The 23,571-nt window shown below is 42.8% G+C and overlaps 1 protein-coding gene across 2 annotated transcripts; it reads right to left on the bottom strand.

The window, feature by feature from the left end:
- Positions 1-466: 466 nt before the first annotated feature.
- LOC110534443 (hemicentin-1) lies at positions 467-18,180 on the bottom strand. Of its 2 annotated transcripts, XM_090192243.1 has the most exons (27): positions 17,854-18,180; positions 17,163-17,456; positions 16,065-16,346; positions 15,517-15,792; positions 15,101-15,376; positions 14,438-14,689; positions 14,006-14,281; positions 13,353-13,604; positions 12,917-13,192; positions 12,263-12,514; positions 11,828-12,103; positions 10,090-10,341; positions 9,656-9,931; positions 9,005-9,256; positions 8,571-8,846; positions 7,918-8,169; positions 7,483-7,758; positions 6,832-7,083; positions 6,397-6,672; positions 5,190-5,441; positions 4,754-5,029; positions 4,102-4,353; positions 3,702-3,977; positions 3,323-3,574; positions 1,850-2,128; positions 1,290-1,547; positions 469-954 (listed from the first exon to the last, which is right to left on the bottom strand). In XM_090192243.1, the coding sequence occupies exons 1-27, from the start codon at positions 17,906-17,908 to the stop codon at positions 866-868; spliced, it is 6,813 nt and encodes a 2,270-aa protein (XP_090048369.1). In that variant the 5' UTR covers positions 17,909-18,180; the 3' UTR covers positions 469-865. The 2 variants fall into 2 exon arrangements, with proteins under 2 accessions (XP_090048364.1, XP_090048369.1); XM_090192238.1 differs by lacking the exons at positions 11,828-12,103; positions 12,263-12,514; positions 12,917-13,192; ... (6 more) ...; positions 17,163-17,456; positions 17,854-18,180 and adding an exon at positions 10,743-11,013 and having other exon boundaries at positions 467-954.
- Between the last annotated feature and the right edge of the window lie 5,391 nt (positions 18,181-23,571).

Consider the following 23,571-nt stretch of genomic DNA (forward strand, 5'->3'; position numbering starts at 1 on the left):
TTCCAATGTATTATTTTATCATTGTATCATTAGATTTCATATATCCTTTAGTGTTTTTTGTGCCACTCTAAATCTCTCTGTTGCTACTTCATTAAATTCACATTTCTTCTTGCACATAAAGAAATCCCCCAACATTGCACCATTCAGTAGGACAGGTGTGAAAAGACAAAACTTAATTTAAGACAATAATTAATGAAGAGGAAGTATAAACATAAGACACGTGCACAAGCTTTCATCTCCTCCGATGATTTACAATCCTATACATTAAATATGTGCAAAAACAAGCCATGTCTTACATAAACACCAGTTAAATGTATTATCGTTTTAAAACGTTTTACCTTTAAGGTATTTATAAGTTGAATAAACCTGAATTTGTACTTGAACTATAGAGGTTAGATACATGATCAAACACAGAAAGGGACTCAGTGAATGGACTCCAGGGCAACAGTCACAGTCACAAGGGCAGTGAATATCTAAGAACTTTTATTTAGAATCAGAAATAGGCAGCACAACTGAGCAGCGAATCTTTGCGCCTTCAATTACCATGTGGAAGACCAGTTTTTAAAAAGAATATCAGTTTATAGAGATGATTGACATAAAAACAAACTGTTGAGGTGGGTTCTATTCTATGGGGATAGGCCCCTCCCTTCTGACCTCTTGTTGACTCTCTCCTCACAATCTAAAAGCATTGGAAAAGAGCTAAGCACACTAAACTCAGCCCTATGATGGTACGATTGGGCAATTACAATATTGACAATACCACTTATTTCTATCCAGTCCTTTTTCAGATCAGCGAGGGGAGTCAGTGAGGGTAGAGGGAAGGGAGTGATTGGCTCCCAGCCAGCAGACATGCAGTGTGGTAGTCTCAGTGGTTGATCAGAGGCAGAGAGAGAGCTGCAAGGCCCATCAACATCAGACCAACTCTGGACTGGAATGGAGGGGCAGGCGAGTGGCCTGAGAGAGAAAGAAGAATGGGAGAGAACGGAGACAAAGAGGTTGGGAGAGGTGGGGGACAAAGAGAATGGGAGAGGAGGAGACAAAGAGAATGGGAGAGGGGGGGGATATGTAAACTTCCGACTTTAATTGTATATATCTTCTCAATTCCTGTCTGTACCCACCAGTTCAAAACATTTCTGTATTGCATTTCCATAATGCATGAAAATGATCCTTGCACAAACACGTACACAAGCTAGAACCAAATTAAATTCAACATAATAAAAACAACTTGGTGACATTTAATTACTCATTATATCCCACCTAGGTCTTACTACAACAACCCACCCACTTACCAGTGACATCCAGACTAATGGTCTTGGACATTGAGATGTTAGTTAGAGAGTTCTTGGCCACACAGGTGTAAATCCCTGCATTTTTCAAGGAGACACCTACAGCCATCAAAGGACCAGTCGCGGGCAATGGTTGGTTGTTGTATTTCCACCGGTACTCGCTGGTTGGCCGGGAGTCGGCTGAGCACTTCAGACTGACAGGGATTACTGAGCCAATCACCACTAAGCCTGGGCCAGAGACGTTCACACTCAAAGGGCCATCTACAGAGAGAGGTTCAGAGAAGTGGGGTCATAATAGGGAAAAGTCTAAACGGAATCCTTGGGACATCCAACTCTGACATCACCCCATTGAAGGTAAAATGTAAAATGGTTAAGGTAAGGGTTAAGGTCAGGGTTAGGTAAGAGTTATGGTTAAGGTTAGGGTTTAGGGTAGGGACATCCCAAAGATCCCGGATAGCACTAACCATCATAATAGTGGTGGGTTTCTGATTTTCTACATTATATAACATCAAATGCTTATCTTTCAAAATATTTTACCAACAGATTAAAACACCAGTACTTACAGTTCACCAATAGCTGGTATTTAGGGCTGGTGTGTGGGCGAAGGAGGTTGGTGGCGACGCACTGATAGTTTCCATCGTTAGACACCTTGACTGGACTGAAGTGCAAAGAGTTGTTAGAGATGGTGATGTCAGAGTTCAAGGTGTTGTTCAGGACCAGAGACAGGTTGTCCTTCATCCAGTAGATGGTGTCATAGCGCCCGGTGACATCACAGGTCAGGGTTAGGTTGTCAGATGATATCGGCGTTTTGTTTCGTTTCACCATCACTGACTTTATAGCCTCTGTGAGGACAGAGGAAGTGTATTGCTTTATGTACAGTATCAAGATTTGTCATTTGATCAAATGTTTAGTTCCAGCAACGCAATAGTTGGATATATAAAACATGTGTGTATATATATATATATATATCATACAAATGGTTGTGCGATCTGATGGATTGTAAATTACTGTTTTATAATAGTGTTTTATATATTTCCTGTTTTATATCATTATATCCTCTTAGAATGAGTTTTTATATCTTTAGAGATTAAAAGTAGTGTTAGGTTCAAACTCTGATTGAGAATAATTTAATTATTTAGTGGACTGCAGTGGACAGTAGGAATGTGTACTCTCAAGGCCTCTCCTGACTGATGAGAAGTCCTGTGAAATGCACGGAGGAGCACAGATAAATCCTGGCTGATGGAAAAGTACATCTTTGTGGAAGGAGGGGGTGAGAGCTCAAGGTATAAGTGGACACTGCACACTACTGAGCAAAAAAATAAACTCAACATTCAACAACTTCAACAATTATACTGAGTTACAGTTCATAAAAGGTAATCAGTCAATTGAAAAACATTCATTCGGCCCTAATCTATGGATTTCACATGACTGTCCAGGGGTGCAGCCATGGGTGACCTTGAGGAGACATAGGCCCACCCACTGGGGAGCCAGGCCCAGCCAATCAGAATGAGTTTTTCAACACAACATTACAGACAGAAATACTCCTCAGTTTCAATAGTTTTCCAGGTGGCTAGTCTCAGACAATCCCGCAGGTGAACAAGCTGGATGTGAAGGTCCTGGGCTGGCATAGTTAGACTTGTTCTGTGGTTGTGAGGCCAGTTGGACGTACTGAAAAATTCTCTAAAATGACATTGGAGGCGGCTTATGGTAGGGAAACAGCTCTGGTGGACATTCCTGCAGTCAGCATGCCAATTGCACGCTCTCTCAAAACATGAGACATCTGTGGCATTGTGTTTTGTGACAAAACTGCACATTTTAGAGTGGCCTTTTATTGACCCGAGCACAAGGTGCAACTGTGTAATGATCATTCTGTTTAATCAGCTTCTTGATATATCACACCTGTCAGGTGGATGGATTATCTTGGCAATGAAGAACTGCTCACTAACATGGATGTAAACAAATGTGTGCACAACATTTGAGAGAAATAAACTTTTTGTGCATAAAGACAATTTATGGGAATCTGTAGTCTGATTTACCAATGACGGTGAGCATCTTGGAGACAGTGCTGTTTCTGCCAGTGGCGTTGTTGAAGGCCACACAAGTATACTCCCCATGACTGGCTAAGGTCAGTGGGCCCGTCTCATACTCTGAGCCTGTTGCCACCCGGGAGCCATTGAAGAACCAGCTGAACTGGCTGAGAGGCTGAGAGGAGGCTGAGCAGTTGAAGGTCACTCTTTGTTCTGTTTCGGCAATGGGTGCACCAGCTATCACAGGTTGCTTGGGTCCATCTGTGAAAATCAGACGACATCGAAATATTCAACTACAACTACCTTATTGTCGATTATTAACTTCATATAATGTCATCACAGTTATTACCTCTATCTTTGACAAGAACACATCCCCATTATTACTTACAATTCACTAGGAGTGTGTAGCGGGTGCTAGTTCTGTTGCTTATACTATTTCTGGCCATACACTGATATTCTCCATAGGAAGAATACTGGACAGGGTTGAAGGTCAGTGTTCTGTTGTCGAAAGAGACGTGGGTTCTGTTATCCAGATGCACTAACGTGAGGTTCTTCCACCAGTGAATGGAGCTAGGATCACCAACGATATTGCAAGTCATTGTAAAGGAGTCACCCTCTATCGCCTGGTTTCCACCGGTGCTTATGGACACTGAGGTTATTGGCGCTGAGAACAAAGTGAAACTGTTTCAATGGTTGCAGTAGGTTTAATGGTTGCAGAGGGATTTTTTGTTCTCAAGAAAGTAGACCAAACGAATCAATTAAAGGATTACGGTTAGACCAAGTCTCACCAACAATAGTGAGCATCTTGGAGACAGTGCTGTTTCTGCAAGTGATGTTGTTGAAGGCCACACAGGTGTATTTCCCATGACTGGCTAAGGTCAGTGGGCCAGTCTCATACTTTGAGCCAGTTGCCACCTGGGAGCCATTGAAGAACCAGCTGAACTGGCTGAGAGGCTGAGAGGAAGCTGAGCAGTTGAAGGTCACGCTGTGTCCTGTTTCTCCTAATGCTGGTCCTGTTATTATTGGCATCTCCGGTCCATCTATGATTCAAAAGACAATGAGGTTAGACCAGTTGTGTCAAATTAATTCCGTGAAGGCCCTAGTGTCTGCTGGTTTTTGTTTTTTCCTTTCAATTGAGACCGAGACAGCCAGGTTTGGGGAGTTCCTTACTAGTAAGGGACCTTAATAAATCAAGCAAGTTCAAGGGAGGATCGAAACCCGCTGACACCCAGCCTTCTGTGGAATGAGTTTGACACATGTGAGTTAAACCCAACATCTGTCATTGGCCAGAAGGTCAAACGTCATCAACAAATGTCAGATGGTATAAGAGGTGGGATCCAAACCATCACGTTGACTTTACTACAATATGCATAAAGGAAGTTCAAAAAGATTCCACCTCAGGCCATGGGGTCAAAGTTGAACTTGTTAATAACTACTCACAGTTGACGATCAGTCTGTATTCTGGGCTGGTCATGTTGCTGAGGGGGTTGGAGGCAGAACACTGATAGTCTCCATTGTCAGAATGCTGTAATGAGTTGAATGTCAGTGTATTGTTGTTCATAGAGAAGTCTGTTCTGTTGTCAACATACAGAGGCCAGCCGTTTTTCATCCACTGAATGAAGTAAACCGTTCCAGCGGTGCCACAGGTCAGAGAGAATCTCTCCTTCAGGATTGGCTGGGCTCCAATTACTTTCACCATGGTCACGGTCACTGTTGCTGTGGAAACATATCAAAGGTTTTTTTCAGCACTTTTATCTCAACTTCCATTTTATTATACTGTAGGTTCAGCAGCACGTATACTGTATCTGAAATCAAATGTACACAAAGTTAAAAAAACTTTTAGTCACTTGATTTTAAGTAGCAGTTACTGACTCACCAACAATAGTGAGCATCTTGGAGACAGTGCTGTTTCTGCAAGTGATGTTGTTGAAGGCCACACAGGTGTATTCCCCATGACAGGCTAAGGTCAGTGGGCCCATCTCATACACTGAGCCAGTCGCCACCTGGGATCCATTGAAGAACCAGCTGAACTGGCTGAGAGGCTGAGAGGAGGCAGAGCAGTTGAAGGTCACGCTGTGTCCTGTTTCTCCTAATGCTGGTCCTGTTATTATAGGCTTCTCCGGTCCATCTATGATACAATAGACAATCAGTTAGACCAGGGGTGTCAAGTTCACTCCAAGGAGGAACTAGTGTCTGCTGGTTTTTGTTTTTTCCTTTCAATTGAGACCGAGACAGCCAGATTTGGGGAGTTCCTTACTAATAAGGTACGTTAATATGTAAATCAAGTTCAGGTCAGGTTTGAAAAACCAGCTGACACCCGGCCTTCTGTGGAATGAGATTGACACATGTGCGTGTTAAGGGAATTTTTATCAATGATGACTAATTATGTATACATTTCAATCAGGACAGACAAATCAGAATACTATTATGTTACTGTATATGTACTAATCAGAATACTATTATGTTACTGTATATGTATGAATTTTCTTTTTAATATTAGTACTGAATATAATGTGTGCAAATATTATCAAGAATTAGAACAATGACTGTCTGTTCCTTGGTAGAAATGAATGAACTATATCTCCAAATTGGCTAGAATGCTTATCTACACTGGCTGACCTTGGCTTTAGGCGAGGAGGGAAGGCTTGAGAACTATAGAGCCTTTCTACCAGTGTCAAGAAGAGACGGAACATTTAGAAAACGCTGACGTCCTTTTCAGTTTATAACCTGTGGTAAAATGTGTAAGGAGGAGTACTCTCGTGAATAAAAGCTGCTTTTTGACTTTGAGACTGGGCTCTGTCCATTTCTAAAAAAATAAGGGTCATACAAATTCTTATGAATTGACAGAGTGTTTAATTTTAATTGGGTGTTAAAACATAGAGGAATTTAATTCCTACAACAGTGTGTTAAACCCAACATCTGTCATTGGCCAGAAGGTCAAACATCATCAACGTATTTCAGATTGTATAAGAGGTGGGATACAAACCATCACATTGACTTTACTACAGTATGCATAAAGGAAATTCAAAAAGAATCCACCTCAGGCCATGGGGTCAAAGTTGAACTTGTTAATAACTACTCACAGTTGACGATCAGTCTGTATTCTGGGCTGGTCATGTTGCTGAGGGGGTTGGAGGCAGAACACTGATAGTCTCCATTGTCAGAATGCTGTAATGAGTTGAATGTCAGTGTATTGTTGTTCATAGAGAAGTCTGTTCTGTTGTCAGCATACAGAGGCCAGCCGTTCCTCATCCACTGAATGGAGTAAACCGTTCCAGCGGTGCCACAGGTCAGAGAGAATCTCTCATTCAGGATTGGCTGGGCTCCAATGACTTTCACCATGGTCATGGTCACTGTTGCTGTGGAAGCAGATCAAAGGGTTTTTTCAGCACTTTTATCTAAACTTCCATTTTATTATACTGTAGGTTCAACAGCAAGTATACTGTATCTAAAATCAAATGTACACAAGGTAAATAAACTTTTAGTCCCTTGATTTTAAGCAGCAGTTACTGACTCACCAACGACAGTGAGCATCTTGGAGACAGTGCTATTTCTGCAAGTGATGTTGTTGAAGGCCACACAGGTGTATTCCCCATGACTGGCTAAGGTCAGTGGGCCCGTCTCATACACTGAGCCAGTCGCCACCTGGGATCCATTGAAGAACCAGCTGAACTGGCTGAGAGGCTGAGAGGAGGCAGAGCAGTTGAAGGTCACGCTGTGTCCTGTTTCTCCTAATGCTGGTCCTGTTATTATAGGCATCTCCGGTCCATCTATGATTCAAAAGACAATCAGTTAGACCAGTTGTGTCAAATTAATTCCATGGAGGCCCTAGTTTCTGCTGGTTTTTGTTTTTTCCTTTCATTTGAGACACAGAAAACCAGGTTTGGGGAGTTCCTTACTAGTAAGGGACCTTAATAAATCAAGCAAGTTCAAGGGAGGATCGAAACCCGCTGACACCCAGCCTTCTGTGGAATGAGTTTGACACATGTGAGTTAAACCCAACATCTGTCATTGGCCAGAAGGTCAAACGTCATCAACAAATGTCAGATGGTATAAGAGGTGGGATCCAAACCATCACGTTGACTTTACTACAATATTAAAAAAGGAAATTCAAAAAGATTCCACCTCAGGCCATGGGGTCAAATTTAAACTTGTTAATAACAACTCACAGTTGACGATCAGTCTGTATTCTGGGCTGGTCATGTTGCTGAGGGGGTTGGAGGCAGAACACTGATAGTCTCCATTGTCAGAATGCTGGACAGAGTTGAATGTCAGTGTATTGTTGTTCATAGAGAAGTCTGTTCTGTTGTCAGCATACAGAGGCCAGCCGTTCCTCATCCACTGAATGGAGTAAACCGTTCCAGCGGTGCCACAGGTCAGAGAGAATCTCTCGTTCAGTATTGGCTGGGCTCCAATGACTTTCACCATGGTCACGGTCACTGTTGCTGTGGAAGCATATCAAAGGGATTTTTCAGCACTTTTATCTCAACTTCCATTTTATTATACTGTAGGTTCAACAGCACATATATTGCATCTAAAATCAAATGTACACAAAGTAAATAAACTTTTAGTCCCTTGATTTTAAGCAGCAGTTACTGACTCACCAACAACAGTGAGCATCTTTGAGACAGTGCTATTTCTGCAAGTGATGTTGTTGAAGGCCACACAGGTGTATTCCCCATGACAGGCTAAGGTCAGTGGGCCCGTCTCATACACTGAGCCAGTCGCCACCTGGGATCCATTGAAGAACCAGCTGAACTGGCTGAGAGGCTGAGAGGAGGCAGAGCAGTTGAAGGTCACGCTGTGTCCTGTTTCTCCAAATGCTGGTCCTGTTATTATAGGCATCTCCGGTCCATCTATGATACAATAGACAATCAGTTAGACCAGTTGTGTCAAGTTCACTCCAAGGAGGAACTAGTGTCTGCTGGTTTTTGTTTTTTCCTTTCAATTGAGACCGAGACAGCCAGGTTTGGGGAGTTCCTTACTAATAAGGTACGTTAATATGTAAATCAAGTTCAAGTCAGGTTTGAAAAACCAGCTGACACCCGGCCTTCTGTGGAATTAGTTTGACACATGTGCGTTAAACCCAATATCTGTCATTGGCCAGAAGGTCAAACATCATCAACGTATGTCAGATTGTTTAAGAGGTGAGATACAAACCATCACATTGACTTTACTACAATATGCATAAAGGAAATTCAAAAAGATTCCACCTCAGGCCATGGGGTCAAAGTTGAACTTGTTAATAACTACTCACAGTTGACGATCAGTCTGTATTCTGGGCTGGTCATGTTGCTGAGGGTGTTGGAGGCAGAACACTGATAGTCTCCGTTGTCAGAATCCTGGACAGAGTTGAAGGTCAGTGTATTGTAGTTCGTAGAGAAGTCTGTTCTGTTGTCAGCATACAGAGGCCAGCCGTTCTTCATCCAGTGAATGGAGTAAATGGTTCCAGCAGTGTCACAGGTCAGAGAGAATCTCTCATTCAGTATTGGCTGGGCTCCAATGACTTTCACCATGGTCATGGTCACTGTTGCTGTGGAAGCATATCAAAGGGTTTTTCAGCACTTTTATCTCAACTTCCATCTTATTATACTGTAGGTTCAACAGCAAGTATACTGTATCTGAAATCAAATGTACACAAAGTAAATAAACTTTTAGTCCCTTGATTTTAAGCAGCAGTTACTGACTGACCAACAACAGTGAGCATCTTGGAGACAGTGCTGTTTCTGCAAGTGATGTTGTTGAAGGCCACACAGGTGTATTCCCCATGACAGGCTAAGGTCAGTGGGCCCGTCTCATACACTGAGCCAGTCGCCACCTGGGATCCATTGAAGAACCAGCTGAACTGGCTGAGAGGCTGAGAGGAGGCAGAGCAGTTGAAGGTCACGCTGTGTCCTGTTTCTCCTAATGCTGGTCCTGTTATTATAGGCATCTCCGGTCCATCTATGATTCAAAAGACAATCAGTTAGACCAGTTGTGTCAAATTAATTCCATGGAGGCCCTAGTTTCTGCTGGTTTTTGTTTTTTCCTTTCAATTGAGACCGAGACAGCCAGGTTTGGGGAGTTCCTTACTAGTAAGGGACCTTAATAAATCAAGCAAGTTCAAGGGAGGATCGAAACCCGCTGACACCCAGCCTTCTGTGGAATGAGTTTGACACATGTGAGTTAAACCCAACATCTGTCATTGGCCAGAATGTCAAACGTCATCAACAAATGTCAGATGGTATAAGAGGTGGGATCCAAACCATCACGTTGACTTTACTACAATATTAAAAAAGGAAATTCAAAAAGATTCCACCTCAGGCCATGGGGTCAAATTTAAACTTGTTAATAACAACTCACAGTTGACGATCAGTCTGTATTCTGGGCTGGTCATGTTGCTGAGGGGGTTGGAGGCAGAACACTGATAGTCTCCATTGTCAGAATGCTGTAATGAGTTGAATGTCAGTGTATTGTTGTTCATAGAGAAGTCTGTTCTGTTGTCAGCATACAGAGGCCAGCCGTTCTTCATCCAGTGAATGGAGTAAATGGTTCCAGCAGTGTCACAGGTCAGAGAGAATCTCTCATTCAGGATTGGCTGGGCTCCAATGACTTTCACCATGGTCATGGTCACTGTTGCTGTGGAAGCATATCAAAGGTTTTTTCAGCACTTTTATCTAAACTTCCATTTTATTATACTGTAGGTTCAACAGCAAGTATACTGTATCTAAAATCAAATGTACACAAAGTAAATCAACTTTTAGTCCCTTGATTTTAAGCAGCAGTTACTGACTGACCAACAACAGTGAGCATCTTTGAGACAGTGCTGTTTCTGCAGGTGATGTTGTTGAAGGCCACACAGGTGTATTCCCCATGACAGGCTAAGGTCAGTGGGCCCGTCTCATACACTGAGCCAGTCGCCACCTGGGATCCATTGAAGAACCAGCTGAACTGGCTGAGAGGCTGAGAGGAGGCAGAGCAGTTGAAGGTCACGCTGTGTCCTGTTTCTCCTAATGTTGGTCCTGTTATTATAGGCATCTCCGGTCCATCTATGATACAATAGACAATCAGTTAGACCAGTTGTGTCAAGTTCACTCCAAGGAGGAACTAGTGTCTGCTGGTTTTTGTTTTTTCCTTTCAATTGAGACCGAGACAGCCAGGTTTGGGGAGTTCCTTACTAATAAGGTACGTTAATATGTAAATCAAGTTCAAGTCAGGTTTGAAAAACCAGCTGACACCCGGCCTTCTGTGGAATTAGTTTGACACATGTGCGTTAAACCCAATATCTGTCATTGGCCAGAAGGTCAAACATCATCAACGTATGTCAGATTGTTTAAGAGGTGAGATACAAACCATCACATTGACTTTACTACAATATGCATAAAGGAAATTCAAAAAGATTCCACCTCAGGCCATGGGGTCAAAGTTGAACTTGTTAATAACTACTCACAGTTGACGATCAGTCTGTATTCTGGGCTGGTCATGTTGCTGAGGGTGTTGGAGGCAGAACACTGATAGTCTCCGTTGTCAGAATCCTGGACAGAGTTGAAGGTCAGTGTATTGTAGTTCGTAGAGAAGTCTGTTCTGTTGTCAGCATACAGAGGCCAGCCGTTCTTCATCCAGTGAATGGAGTAAATGGTTCCAGCAGTGTCACAGGTCAGAGAGAATCTCTCATTCAGTATTGGCTGGGCTCCAATGACTTTCACCATGGTCATGGTCACTGTTGCTGTGGAAGCATATCAAAGGGTTTTTCAGCACTTTTATCTCAACTTCCATCTTATTATACTGTAGGTTCAACAGCAAGTATACTGTATCTGAAATCAAATGTACACAAAGTAAATAAACTTTTAGTCCCTTGATTTTAAGCAGCTGTTACTGACTGACCAACAATAGTGAGCGTCTGGGAGACAGTGCTGTTTCTGCAAGTGATGTTGTTGAAGGCCACACAGGTGTATTCCCCATGACAGGCTAAGGTCAGTGGGCCCGTCTCATACACTGAGCCAGTCGCCACCTGGGATCCATTGAAGAACCAGCTGAACTGGCTGAGAGGCTGAGAGGAGGCAGAGCAGTTGAAGGTCACGCTGTGTCCTGTTTCTCCTAATGCTGGTCCTGTTATTATAGGCATCTCCGGTCCATCTATGATTCAAAAGACAATCAGTTAGACCAGTTGTGTCAAATTAATTCCATGGAGGCCCTAGTTTCTGCTGGTTTTTGTTTTTTCCTTTCAATTGAGACCGAGACAGCCAGGTTTGGGGAGTTCCTTACTAGTAAGGGACCTTAATAAATCAAGCAAGTTCAAGGGAGGATCGAAACCCGCTGACACCCAGCCTTCTGTGGAATGAGTTTGACACATGTGAGTTAAACCCAACATCTGTCATTGGCCAGAAGGTCAAACGTCATCAACAAATGTCAGATGGTATAAGAGGTGGGATCCAAACCATCACGTTGACTTTACTACAATATTAAAAAAGGAAATTCAAAAAGATTCCACCTCAGGCCATGGGGTCAAATTTAAACTTGTTAATAACAACTCACAGTTGACGATCAGTCTGTATTCTGGGCTGGTCATGTTGCTGAGGGGGTTGGAGGCAGAACACTGATAGTCTCCATTGTCAGAATGCTGTAATGAGTTGAATGTCAGTGTATTGTTGTTCATAGAGAAGTCTGTTCTGTTGTCAGCATACAGAGGCCAGCCATTCCTCATCCACTGAATGGAGTAAACCGTTCCAGCGGTGCCACAGGTCAGAGAGAATCTCTCATTCAGGATTGGCTGGGCTCCAATGACTTTCACCATGGTCATGGTCACTGTTGCTGTGGAAGCATATCAAAGGGATTTTTCAGCACTTTTATCTAAACTTCCATTTTATTATACTGTAGGTTCAACAGCAAGTATACTGTATCTAAAATCAAATGTACACAAAGTAAATAAACTTTTAGTCCCTTGATTTTAAGCAGCAGTTACTGACTGACCAACAACAGTGAGCATCTTGGAGACAGTGCTGTTTCTGCAAGTGATGTTGTTGAAGGCCACACAGGTGTATTCCCCATGACAGGCTAAGGTCAGTGGGCCCGTCTCATACACTGAGCCAGTCGCCACCTGGGATCCATTGAAGAACCAGCTGAACTGGCTGGGAGGCTGAGAGGAGGCAGAGCAGTTGAAGGTCACGCTGTGTCCTGTTTCTCCTAATGCTGGTCCTGTTATTATTGGCAACTCCGGTCCAACTATGATACAAAAGACAATCAGTTAGACCAAGTGTGTCAAATTAATTCCACGGAGTTCCTAGTGTCTGCTGGTTTTTGTTTTTTTCCTTTCATTTGAGACACAGAAAACCAGGTTTGGGGAGTTCCTTACTAATAAGGGACCTTAATAAATCAATCAAGTTCAAGGGAGGATCGAAAAACCAGCTGACACCCAGCCTTCTGTGGAATGAGTTTTACACATGTGAGTTAAACCCAACATCTGTCATTGGCCAGAAGGTCAAACATCATCAACGTATGTCAGATGGTATAAGAGGTCAGTTACAAACCATCACATTGACTTTACTACAATATGCATAAAGGAAGTTCAAAAAGATTCCACCTCAGGCCATGGGGTCAAAGTTGAACTTGTTAATAAGTACTCACAGTTGACGATCAGTCTGTATTCTGGGCTGGTCATGTTACTGAAGGGGTTGGAGGCAGAACACTGATAGTCTCCCTTGTCAGAATGCTGTAATGAGTTGAATGTCAGTGTATTGTTGTTCATAGAGAAGTCTGTTCTGTTGTCAGCATACAGAGGCCAGCCGTTTTTCATCCACTGAATGGAGTAAATCGTTCCAGCGGTGCCACAGGTCAGAGAGAATCTCTCGTTCAGTATTGGCTGGGCTCCAATTACTTTCACCATGGTCACGGTCACTGTTGCTGTGGAAGCATATCAAAGGGTTTTTTTCAGGACTTTTATCTGAACTTCCATTTTATTATACTGTAGGTTCAACAGCAAGTATACTGTATCTAAAATCAAATGTACACAAAGTAAATAAACTTTTAGCCCCTTGATTTTAAGCAGCAGTTACTGACTCACCAACAACAGTGAGCATCTTTGAGACAGTGCTATTTCTGCAAGTGATGTTGTTGAAGGCCACACAGGTGTATTCCCCATGACTGGCTAAGGTCAGTGGGCCCGTCTCATACACTGAGCCAGTCGCCACCTGGGATCCATTGAAGAACCAGCTGAACTGGCTGAGAGGCTGAGAGGAGGCAGAGCAGTTGAAGGTCACGCTGTGTCCTGTTTCTCCAAATGCTGGTCCTGTTATTATAGGCATCTCCGGTCCATCTATGATACAATAGACAATCAGTTAGACCAGGTGCGTCAAATTAATTCCACCGAGATCCTTGTGTCTCCTGGTTTCTGGTTTTTCCTTTCAATTGAGAACTCGACAACCAGGTTTGGGAAGTTCCTTACTAATAAGGGACCTTAATACATCAAGCAAGTTCAAGGGAGGATTGAAAAAAACCCTGAAACTTGGCCTTCTGTGGAATGAGTATGACACATTTGAGTTAAACCCAACATCTGTCATTGGCCAGAAGGTCAAAGGTTACCAACGTATGTCAGATGATTTAAGAGGTGGGATCCAAACCATCATATTGCCTTTACTACAATATTTATAAAGGATGTTCAATAAGATTCTACCTCAGGACATGGGGTCAAAGTTGAACTTGTTAATGCCTACTCACAGTTGACGATCAGTTTGTAGTATGGGCTGGTCATGTTGCTGAAGGGGTTGAAGGCAGAACACTGATAGTCTCCGTTGTCAGAATGCTGGACAGAGTTGAATGTCAGTGTATTGTTGTTCATAGAGAAGTCTGTTCTGTTGTCAGCATACAGAGGCCAGCCGTTCCTCATCCACTGAATGGAGTAAACCGTTCCAGCGGTGCCACAGGTCAGAGAGAATCTCTCGTTCAGTATTGGCTGGGCTCCAATGACTTTCACCATGGTCATGGTCACAGGTGCTGTGGAAGCAGATCAATGTGTTTTTCAGCACTTTTATCTCAACTTCCATTTTTTTATACTGTAGGTTCAACAGCACATATACTGTCTAAAACCAACAGAACACAAAGTAAAGAAACGTATAGTCTCTTGATTTTAAGCAGCAGTTACTGACTCACCAACAACAGTGAGCGTCTGGGAGACAGTGCTGTTTCTGCAAGTGATGTTGTTGAAGGCCACACAGGTGTATTCCCCATGACTGGCTAAGGTCAGTGGGCCCGTCTCATACACTGAGCCAGTCGCCACCTGGGATCCATTGAAGAACCAGCTGAACTGGCTGAGAGGCTGAGAGGAGGCTGAGCAGTTGAAGGACACAATGTGTCCTGTAATTGCTATATCCGGAGTAGTTATAGCAGGCCTCTCTGGTCCAACTGTTAAACACAGGACAGTATGGTTAATCTTATGGTTTGACTATTTTGACAAAGATTAGTAAGTAAGCAGCCTTCCACAATCCTTGTTTTAGTTTAAGTTGGCTTATTGGAGAAGGAGCTCCTAGGAGCAGGAGCCTACAGTATATCCTGTTTCTGTAGCGTGTTGCAGCTTGATGTGTAAGTACATCCCCTGGACAGGACGCTAGTCTATCACAGGCCCTTACGCCCCAATCTATCTCCTTAATGATGAGTGCCAAGTAAAGACACATTGGGTCACATTTTTACAGTCTTTGGTATGACTCATCCAAGGATCAAGCTCCCAACCTTCATATCTCAGGGCGGATACTCTTAACTACAAGGCCACTGAATTGTTTTTATCAGACAAAGATGACCAGCTCTTGTAATACTCACAGTTTACCACAAGTGTGTAAGTCATGCTGGTCAGGTTGCTGACAGCATTAAAGGCCTCACAGAGATATTCTCCATTGTCAGACAACTGGATTGGATTGATAACCATTGTCTTGTTGCCCGTAGAGAAGAATGTTCTGTTGTTTAGGGAGATGACCTGGCCGTTAATCAACCAGTGAATGTAGTCTACAGGTCCAGTCACCTCACACCGCAGAGTGAACGACTGATCCAGTATCGGTGGCTTCCCATCACGGTTCAACGACACCGCTGAAATCGGCTCTATGGTCAAAAGAAGAGGAAGAGTACTTCACTCGATCGGTGGTAAAAATACCATGATATAACTTTGTATTCATAACCATCAATAGTCAAATATTCACTACCAACTATACGACATTTCGTAACGATGAATGTTGCCTCACCCACAATCTTTATCATTGTGTTTATATTGGCAAATTGCATTGTGACATAGTTGTAGGCTAAGCAGGAGTATCTTCCTGTCTGGTTCGCCTTCGTGTTCTGCAGGCTGAGCTGTGGGCTTTGCTCGTTGAGGAACGTCCCATTAAACCCCCACTTGTAGGACTCAGCGGGTTTGGACTGAGCGGAGCAGGACAGAGTGATGTCAGAGCCCTTCTTGTAGGCTGTATATCCTATGGTCATCTCAGGAACTACCATCATGGTGAGGTTACTTGGGCCATCTATAGGAGGAACAAATACAAATGAAGTGTTGGGAAAACATTACCTAGAATATGTTTCCATCCTGCTCTATTGTGCATGCTGAGGAACTAAACACAGTGTACGAATGATCCATGCAAATAATGACCTGGATCATGTGATCACAGAGGAATGGTTTGGGATGAAAATAGGCATATTACATCATTGCATGGAATGCTGGCTGTCAATGATAAGGTACAATCCATGTCTGTTGTGTATGATTCATGTACAGTGTACTGCATACTCTGATACTCACATCTAACATTGAGGCCAATGGGCTGGCTGGTGCCGTTGCTGATTCCATTGATGACCTCACATCTGAACGGCCCTTCATCATATCGTGTCACACTGATTATGGTGAGAGTGCTGTTCCCACCACCAAGCCGAACTCTGTCACTGGCTGTGACTTCTGAGCTGCCATTCAGCCAGCGGTAGGAGAGGGAGGTGCCAGACGAGACAGAGCAGGTGAACATGGCAGTGTCGTTCAATTCCACTAGATCAGTGGCGTTGGCCCTTAGAGTCACATTTGAAATGGGCTCTGTGGGTGAGAGAGTAGAATAACAACCATATTGTTTAGATTTGTTTCACACTGTAAAACTTATTTTGGAAATCTAAATATGCTATTTTATTTGATTTACTTATCATAGAGACCAAGTTATAGGATTGAGCATTGTAGAGCCCTTTGCACACACATAAAACGTCTTGTGTACTTCTTATCTGAAATGTAAGCGAACAATTTGCTCATACTCTGTGATCTGTTCAGTTTCATTCTTTTCAAGGGTATGATGTAGGCCAACTACACTATGGCTTCAGAAAACATTGACACATTTAAGTGTTAGCTTTCCATGTCATGAAATAACTTTTATTATTATGACAGAGATTAATTATTGATAGGTAATGCGCATCAGTGGAGACTGCTGAGGGGGAACAGCTCATAATAATGGCTGGAATGAAGTAAATGGAATGGTATCAAAAACATGGTTTTCATGTGTTTGATACCATTCCATTCACTTTATTACGCTCAATTCCAGCCATTATTATTAGCTGTCCTTCCCTCAACAGCCTTCACTGATGTGCAAGCATGTTTGCATGTGAACCTGCATGGAAGAAGGTATGTGAATGGGCAAGTGTGCAGATGAGCGTGTTTGCATGTGAACCTGCTTGGAAGAAGGTATGTGAATGGGCAAGTGTGCAGGTGAGCATGTTTGCATGTGAACCTGCATGGAAGAAGGTATGTGAATGGGTAAGTAAGTGTGCAGGTGAGTGTGTGTGCGCATAAGTGATGATGCGTGCCAGTGAGTGAGAGTCTACCATTGTAGAAAGATCAACAGACAGGCAGAGGTCAGTTCCTTACCCCGGACAGACAAAGTCACCACAGCATTCAGGACTGGCTCCATTCCCTGCACGGTATATCGTCCTGAGTCGTTGAGTTGGAGAGAGCTTATGGACAGCTCTGAGGAGGAGAATAAGACTCTGCCTCGATAACTTGTACTCACACTACTGCCACCAGGATAGAAAAGTACGATGGTTGTAGTTTCATATGACCAGGTCCCTATGTTGATGGGGCTTTGAGGAACTAGGTTCAGGGTGACATTACTGCCCACAGCTAAGGGGTTCATCGAGGGAACCACCACCTGGCCAGAGACATCTAGAAGAGGATGGATTGATGAGTTTAGTTCATGTTTTGAGATATTTTTAATCAGTACAAATTTCTTTAAAGTTTTCTAAAATATTTTACTTGATATGAATCAAATCTTTAGACTCTGGCTCTTTAACAGAAATACTTTTGTTTAAATTAGTGCCTTCAAGTTGAAAGCACAATTTACAACATGACCTACTATCTATTTATAGTGTCTACTCTAGACATTGGTTGTCAATGTCAGATAAATAGAAACCTTCATCTTTCTGACTTGATACTGTTTGACTGAAGTGCATCAACCAAACAGAGACATGAACAACCTGTTACTTATTTAATCAAGTGTATGTACCATAAAGCACAAATAGGCATCAATATCTTTCCAGAATGAGCGTTTTGTCCTCTTTACCTGTAGTGAAGTTGAGCAGCACCAGGATGAGAACCCACACCAGAGGATACTCCATAGTTCTGCCACTTATCAAACACCACGGATCAGAAATGAACTTTCCTATGACTGTCCAGACTTCTTGGTAAATCCAACCATGTTGATACTGCACAGTCAGAGTCTCCTCTTAATCAACAAATTGTCAGGTGATTCCAATGTACCAACCCACCCTACCTGCCGACAGAAAACACTCACACACACCTACTCAACTACCCACGCCCTGTTTTGCCCAAGTACCCTTTTCCCACTGTATTTTTTGTTGACACACGGGGTTGCTTTCATGTTGATTATGGTTTACTGTAAATCTGATCAACTCTGTCTGTCCTGTATGAATCCTGGGAGGATGCTGGATGGTACATGGCCAATGAGGCCGGATATAGGTTCCCTGACCCTGTTGAAACTCATGATCTATCTACAGTGACTGAGGCAACGTGGGCTCATAAGACACTGTTCACATTGAACCTGTCAAGAAAACACTTAAAGCGCCTTGGAAAAGTATTTGCCCCCTTTCTGATGTTCTGTATTTCTGCATAGTTTTGAAACTGAATGTTATCAGATCTTCAACCAAAACCCAATATTAGATCAAGGGAACCTGAGTTTACAAAAAAATATAAAGAAATTGATTGTCACGTTCTGACCTTAGTTCACGGAGGTAGGTTAGGAGGCGGACAAAGACTATGGTGGAGTGGGGTCCACGTCCCGCACCAGAGCCGCCACCACGGACAGACACCCACCCAGACCCTCCCATATAGGTTCAGGTTTTGCGGCCGGAGACCTTAGTTCTTTTGTTATGTCTTTGTTTTAGTATGGTCAGGGCATGAGTTGGGTGGGTTGTCTATGTTCCTTTTTCTATGTTGTGTTTTGCGTTTGGCCTGGTATGGTTCTCAATCAGAGGCAGTTTCGTTTCTCCATGGTCATTTTGTTTAGTGTTTGCGGTTTATTAAATATATGATGAACACTCACCACACTGCGCTTTGGTCCTCACCTCATTCCAACGACGATCGTCACATTGTCACTTATTTTATTTATTTAATAAAAAAAGTTATACAACACCTAAAGTAATTGCCCCTTTACACTCAATAACTGGTTGTTCCACCTTTACCTGCAATGACTGCAAACAAACTATAGTGCATCAACCGAACAGAGACATTTGAACAACCTGTTACTTATTTAATAGAGTGTTTGTACCATAAAGCGCAAATATGCATCAATATATTTACAGAATGAGCTTATTGTCCACTTTACCTGTAGTAAAGTTGAGCAGCACCAGGATGAGAACCCACAACAGAGGATACTTAGCAGTTCTGCCACTTATCACTGCAACCAAACGCTTCCTGTAGTTGTTGATCAGTCTCTCACATCATTGTGGAGTAATTTTGGCCCACTCTTCCATGCGTAATTAAAAAAAAACATTTATTTCACCTTTATTTAGCCAGGTAGGTTAGTTGAGAACAAGTCCTTATTTACAACTGCGACCTGGCCAAGATAAAGCAAAGCAGTGCGACACAAACAACAACACAGAGTTACACATGGAATAAACAAACATACAGTCAATAATACAATAGAAAAAGCCTATATACAAGGCAAAAAGGCAATAAATAGACCATAGTGGCAAAATAATTACAATGTAGCAATTAAACACTGGAGTGATAGACGTGCAGAAGATGAGTGTGCAAGTAGAGATACTGGTGTGCACAGTAGCAAAATAAATAACAGTATGGGGATGAGGTAGTTGGATGGGCTATTTACAGATGAGCTCTGTACAGGTGCAGTGATCTGTGAGCTGCTCTGACAGCTGGTGCTTAAAGCTAATGAGGGAGATATGAGTCTCCAGCTTCAGTGATTTTTGCAGTTTGTTCCAGTCATTGGCAGCAGAGAACTTGAAGGAAAGGCGGCCGAACGAGGAATTGGCTTTGGGGGAGACCAGTGAAATATACCTGCTGGAGCGCGTGGGTGCGTGCTGCTATGGTGACCAGTGAGCTGAGATAAGGCGGGGCTTTACCTAGCAAAAATAACTGCTTTAACTCAGAGACTTTTGGGTGTTTTCAAGCATGTACTGCTCGTTTTAAATCCTGCCACAACATTTCAATTGGGATTACCAAAACATCAAATTATGTTTTGCGTCATTGTCTTGCTGCATGACTCATCTGCGCTTCAGCTTCAGCTCACAGCCAGATGCACTGATATTCTTCTGTAGAATTCATAGTTCCTTCCATTAATTAATCCCCAAACCATCACAATACCACTACCATGTGTAACAGGGTTGGTTATGTTTCCACTTGCCTCTAAAGAAAGGTGTATTTAATGTTCAAGCATTCGCTTGAACGTCAGGTCAGGTCTTCCCAGTATAAAAATGTGATGCAAGGGGCAGGTCACATTCTGAATACTGTTTTACATTTTATATTTTACAATGTGTACAAGTTTGCTGCACATTACTGATTTATACATGTGTGTGTATATGGTACCTGTTAGGGATTGAGGAGTTTTCTGGGATGTGCTTTGGCATATGATTGCTGTAAATAAGTGTGTTAGCTAGCATACACTGATGTAATGGTCACAGAAGCCCACTGCTAACACAGTTGTCTTCATGCTACAGATTTTTACATCGACACCCATCAATATCGTTAAGCCCTGCACAACTAATGTGCTGTTTCCCATTTAACAACAGCAACAGAAATAAATGATGCTCAACTGGGACCACTGGCTGATGTGATTTACTTGGAGAAAACAACACAAGGAGAGTACAATATACATCTGTTACACATGCTTGACCGTAGTTATGAGGTTCTTACTGTGGAATGCAGTATTTGGTTTTCACCAGGCATAATGGGAACCATCTCACCAAGAGACTTTTGAATAATCTCCCTGTAGAACATTCTTCCAAAAGTCTTGATTATCCAGGTGCATCTAGATTATTTTTGCCAAACTTGAGTCAAAGTTTTGGATGACATGGGTCCCATTAAACCTGGCGAAAACTCACACAGTAAGAACCTCATACCAACAGTCAAGCAGCTTTTTTGTTACATTATATATACATACAGTGCATTCAGAAAGTATTCAGACCCCTGCACTTTTCCACACATGTTTTATTAAATAAATAAATAAATATATATATATATATACACACTACCGTTCAAACATTTGGGGTCACTTAGAAATGTCATTTTTTGTCCTTTAAAATAACATCAAATTGATGTGTAGACATTATTCATGTTGTAAATCACTACTGTAGCTGGAAACGGCAGATTTTTGTTATGGAATATCTACAAAGGCGTATAGAGGTCCATTATCAGCAACCATCACTCCTGTGTTCATTAAATAGTACCCTCAAAACACCAGTCTCAACATCAACAGTGAAGTGGCGACTCTGGAATGCTGGCCTTCTAGGCAGAGTTGCAAAGAAAAAGCCATATCTCAGACTGGCCAATAAAAATAAAAGATTAAGATGAGCACAGAACACTGACATTGGACAGAGGAACTCTGCCTAGAAGGCCAGCATCCCGGTGTCACCTCTTCACTGTTGACGTTGAGACTGGTGGTTTGATGGTACTATTTAATGAAGCTGCAAGTTGAGGACTTGTGAGGTGTCTGTTTCTCATACTAGACAATATTATGTCCTCTTGCTCAGTTGTGCACCTCCCACTCCTCTTTCTATTCTGGTTAGAGCCAATTTGTGCTGTTATGTGAAGGAAGTAGTACACAGTGTTGTACCAGATCTCCAGTTTCTTGGCAATTTCTCGCATGGAATAGCTTTCATTTTTCAGAACAAGAATAGACTGATGAGTTTTAGATGAAAGTGCCTTATTTCTGGTCATTTTGAGCCTGTAATTGATACCACAAATGCTGATGCTTCTTTAGCCTACTCAACTAGTCCAAAAAAGGCCAGATTTATTACTTCTTAAATCAGCACTACAGTTTTCAGCTGTGCTAACATAATTGCAAAAGGGTTTTCTAATGATCAATTAGCCTTTTCAAATGATAAACTTGGATTAGCTTAAACAACGTGGCATTGGAACACAGGAGTGATGGTTGCTGATAATGGACCTCTATACGCCTATGTAGATATTCCATAACAAAAATCTGCCGTTTCCAGCTACAACAGTCATTTACAACATGAACAATGTCTACACTGTATTTCTGATCAATTTGATGTTATTTTAACGGACAAAAAATGTACTTTTCTTTCAAAAACAAAAACATTTCTAAGTGACCCCAAACATTTGAACGGTAGTGTATATATATATAAACTAAAAAAAAAAAAGAAACGTCTCTTTTTCAGGACCCTGTGTTTCAAAGATAATTCGTAAAAATCCAAATAACTTCACAGATCTTCATTGTAAAGGGGTTAAACACTGTTTCCCATGCTTGTTCAATGAACCATAAACAATTAATGAACATGCACCTGTGGAAGGGTCGTTAAGACACTAACAGCTTACAGACGGTAGGTAATTAAGGTCGAAGTTATGAAAACTTAAGACACTAAAGATGCCTTTCTACTGACTCTGAAAAACAACAAAAGAAAGATGCCCAGGGTCCCTGGTCCCTGTACTTGAGATGAAGTCAGGTGCAGGAGAGCAGAGAGTTGTGGACAGGCGCACACTTTATTACGGCAGGAGAGATATACAGACTGACGCAGCTGCGTCAAAAACCTCCAGCCAACAAGGCAAAGTGTATAGCACGCACAAATGTCACGCAACAGAAATGTATAGCAATACAAATAAGCTTTGTGAAAACACACGGAGAATAACAAATGCTTAGCCTAGTGCGTACAACACTTAGCACACAAATAATTTCACACAAAGACATGAGGGGGAACAGAGGAATAAATACATGTAGTGTGATTGGGGAATGCAAACCAGGTGTGAATGGAACAAGACAAAACAAATGGATAATAGAAAAATGGAGAGGCTATGGCTAGAAAGCCGGGTGAAAACCCGAGGTGAGGCTGATCGAGACCCCCAGACGTTCCATGAACGCCCTCCAGACTCTCGAAGTGAACTTGGGACCTCGATCAGACACTATATCCTCAGGCACCATGTAGTGCCGAAAGACGTGTGTAAACAGGGCCCCCGCAGTTTGTAGGCCCCTAGGGAGACCGGGCAGAGGGAGGAGACGACAGGACTTAGAAAAATTATCCACAACAACCAGGTTCTTGGTGTTACCATGTGAAGGAGGAGGCCTTGGTCACACCACCGACAGGTGTGACCAAGGCCGTTGTGGAATGGGTAAGGCATGTAGCTTACCTCTGGGCAGGTGTCTAGGAGCCTTACACTGGGCGCACACCAAGCAGGAGGAAACATAAACCCTCACGTCCTTAGCCAAGGTGGGCCACCAGTACTTCCCAGTCAGACAGCGCACCGTCCGACCGATCCCCGGATGACCAGAGGAGGGAGATGTGTGTGCCCAATAGAACAACTGGTCACGGACAGCAGACGGAATGTACCGACGCCTGACGGGACACTGGAGTGGAGCGGGCTCTGTACGCAACCCCTGCTCTATGTCCACGTCCAGCTCCCACACGACCAGCGCTACCAGGCAGGAGGCCGGGAGAATGGGAGTCTGATCCATGGGCCGCTCCTCTGTGTCGGTATCGGTAGTGGTCAATGAGGGCCCTGTCGTTCCATCCCGCTCCGGCGGCCAAGGTCCGGAAATCCAGCGCAAACTCTTGTGCTCTCCTTGTCC

The sequence above is a fragment of the Oncorhynchus mykiss genome, chromosome 2 (assembly GCF_057628025.1).
Source record: "Oncorhynchus mykiss isolate SJ-2025 chromosome 2, ASM5762802v1, whole genome shotgun sequence".
Lineage (NCBI taxonomy): Eukaryota > Metazoa > Chordata > Actinopteri > Salmoniformes > Salmonidae > Oncorhynchus > Oncorhynchus mykiss.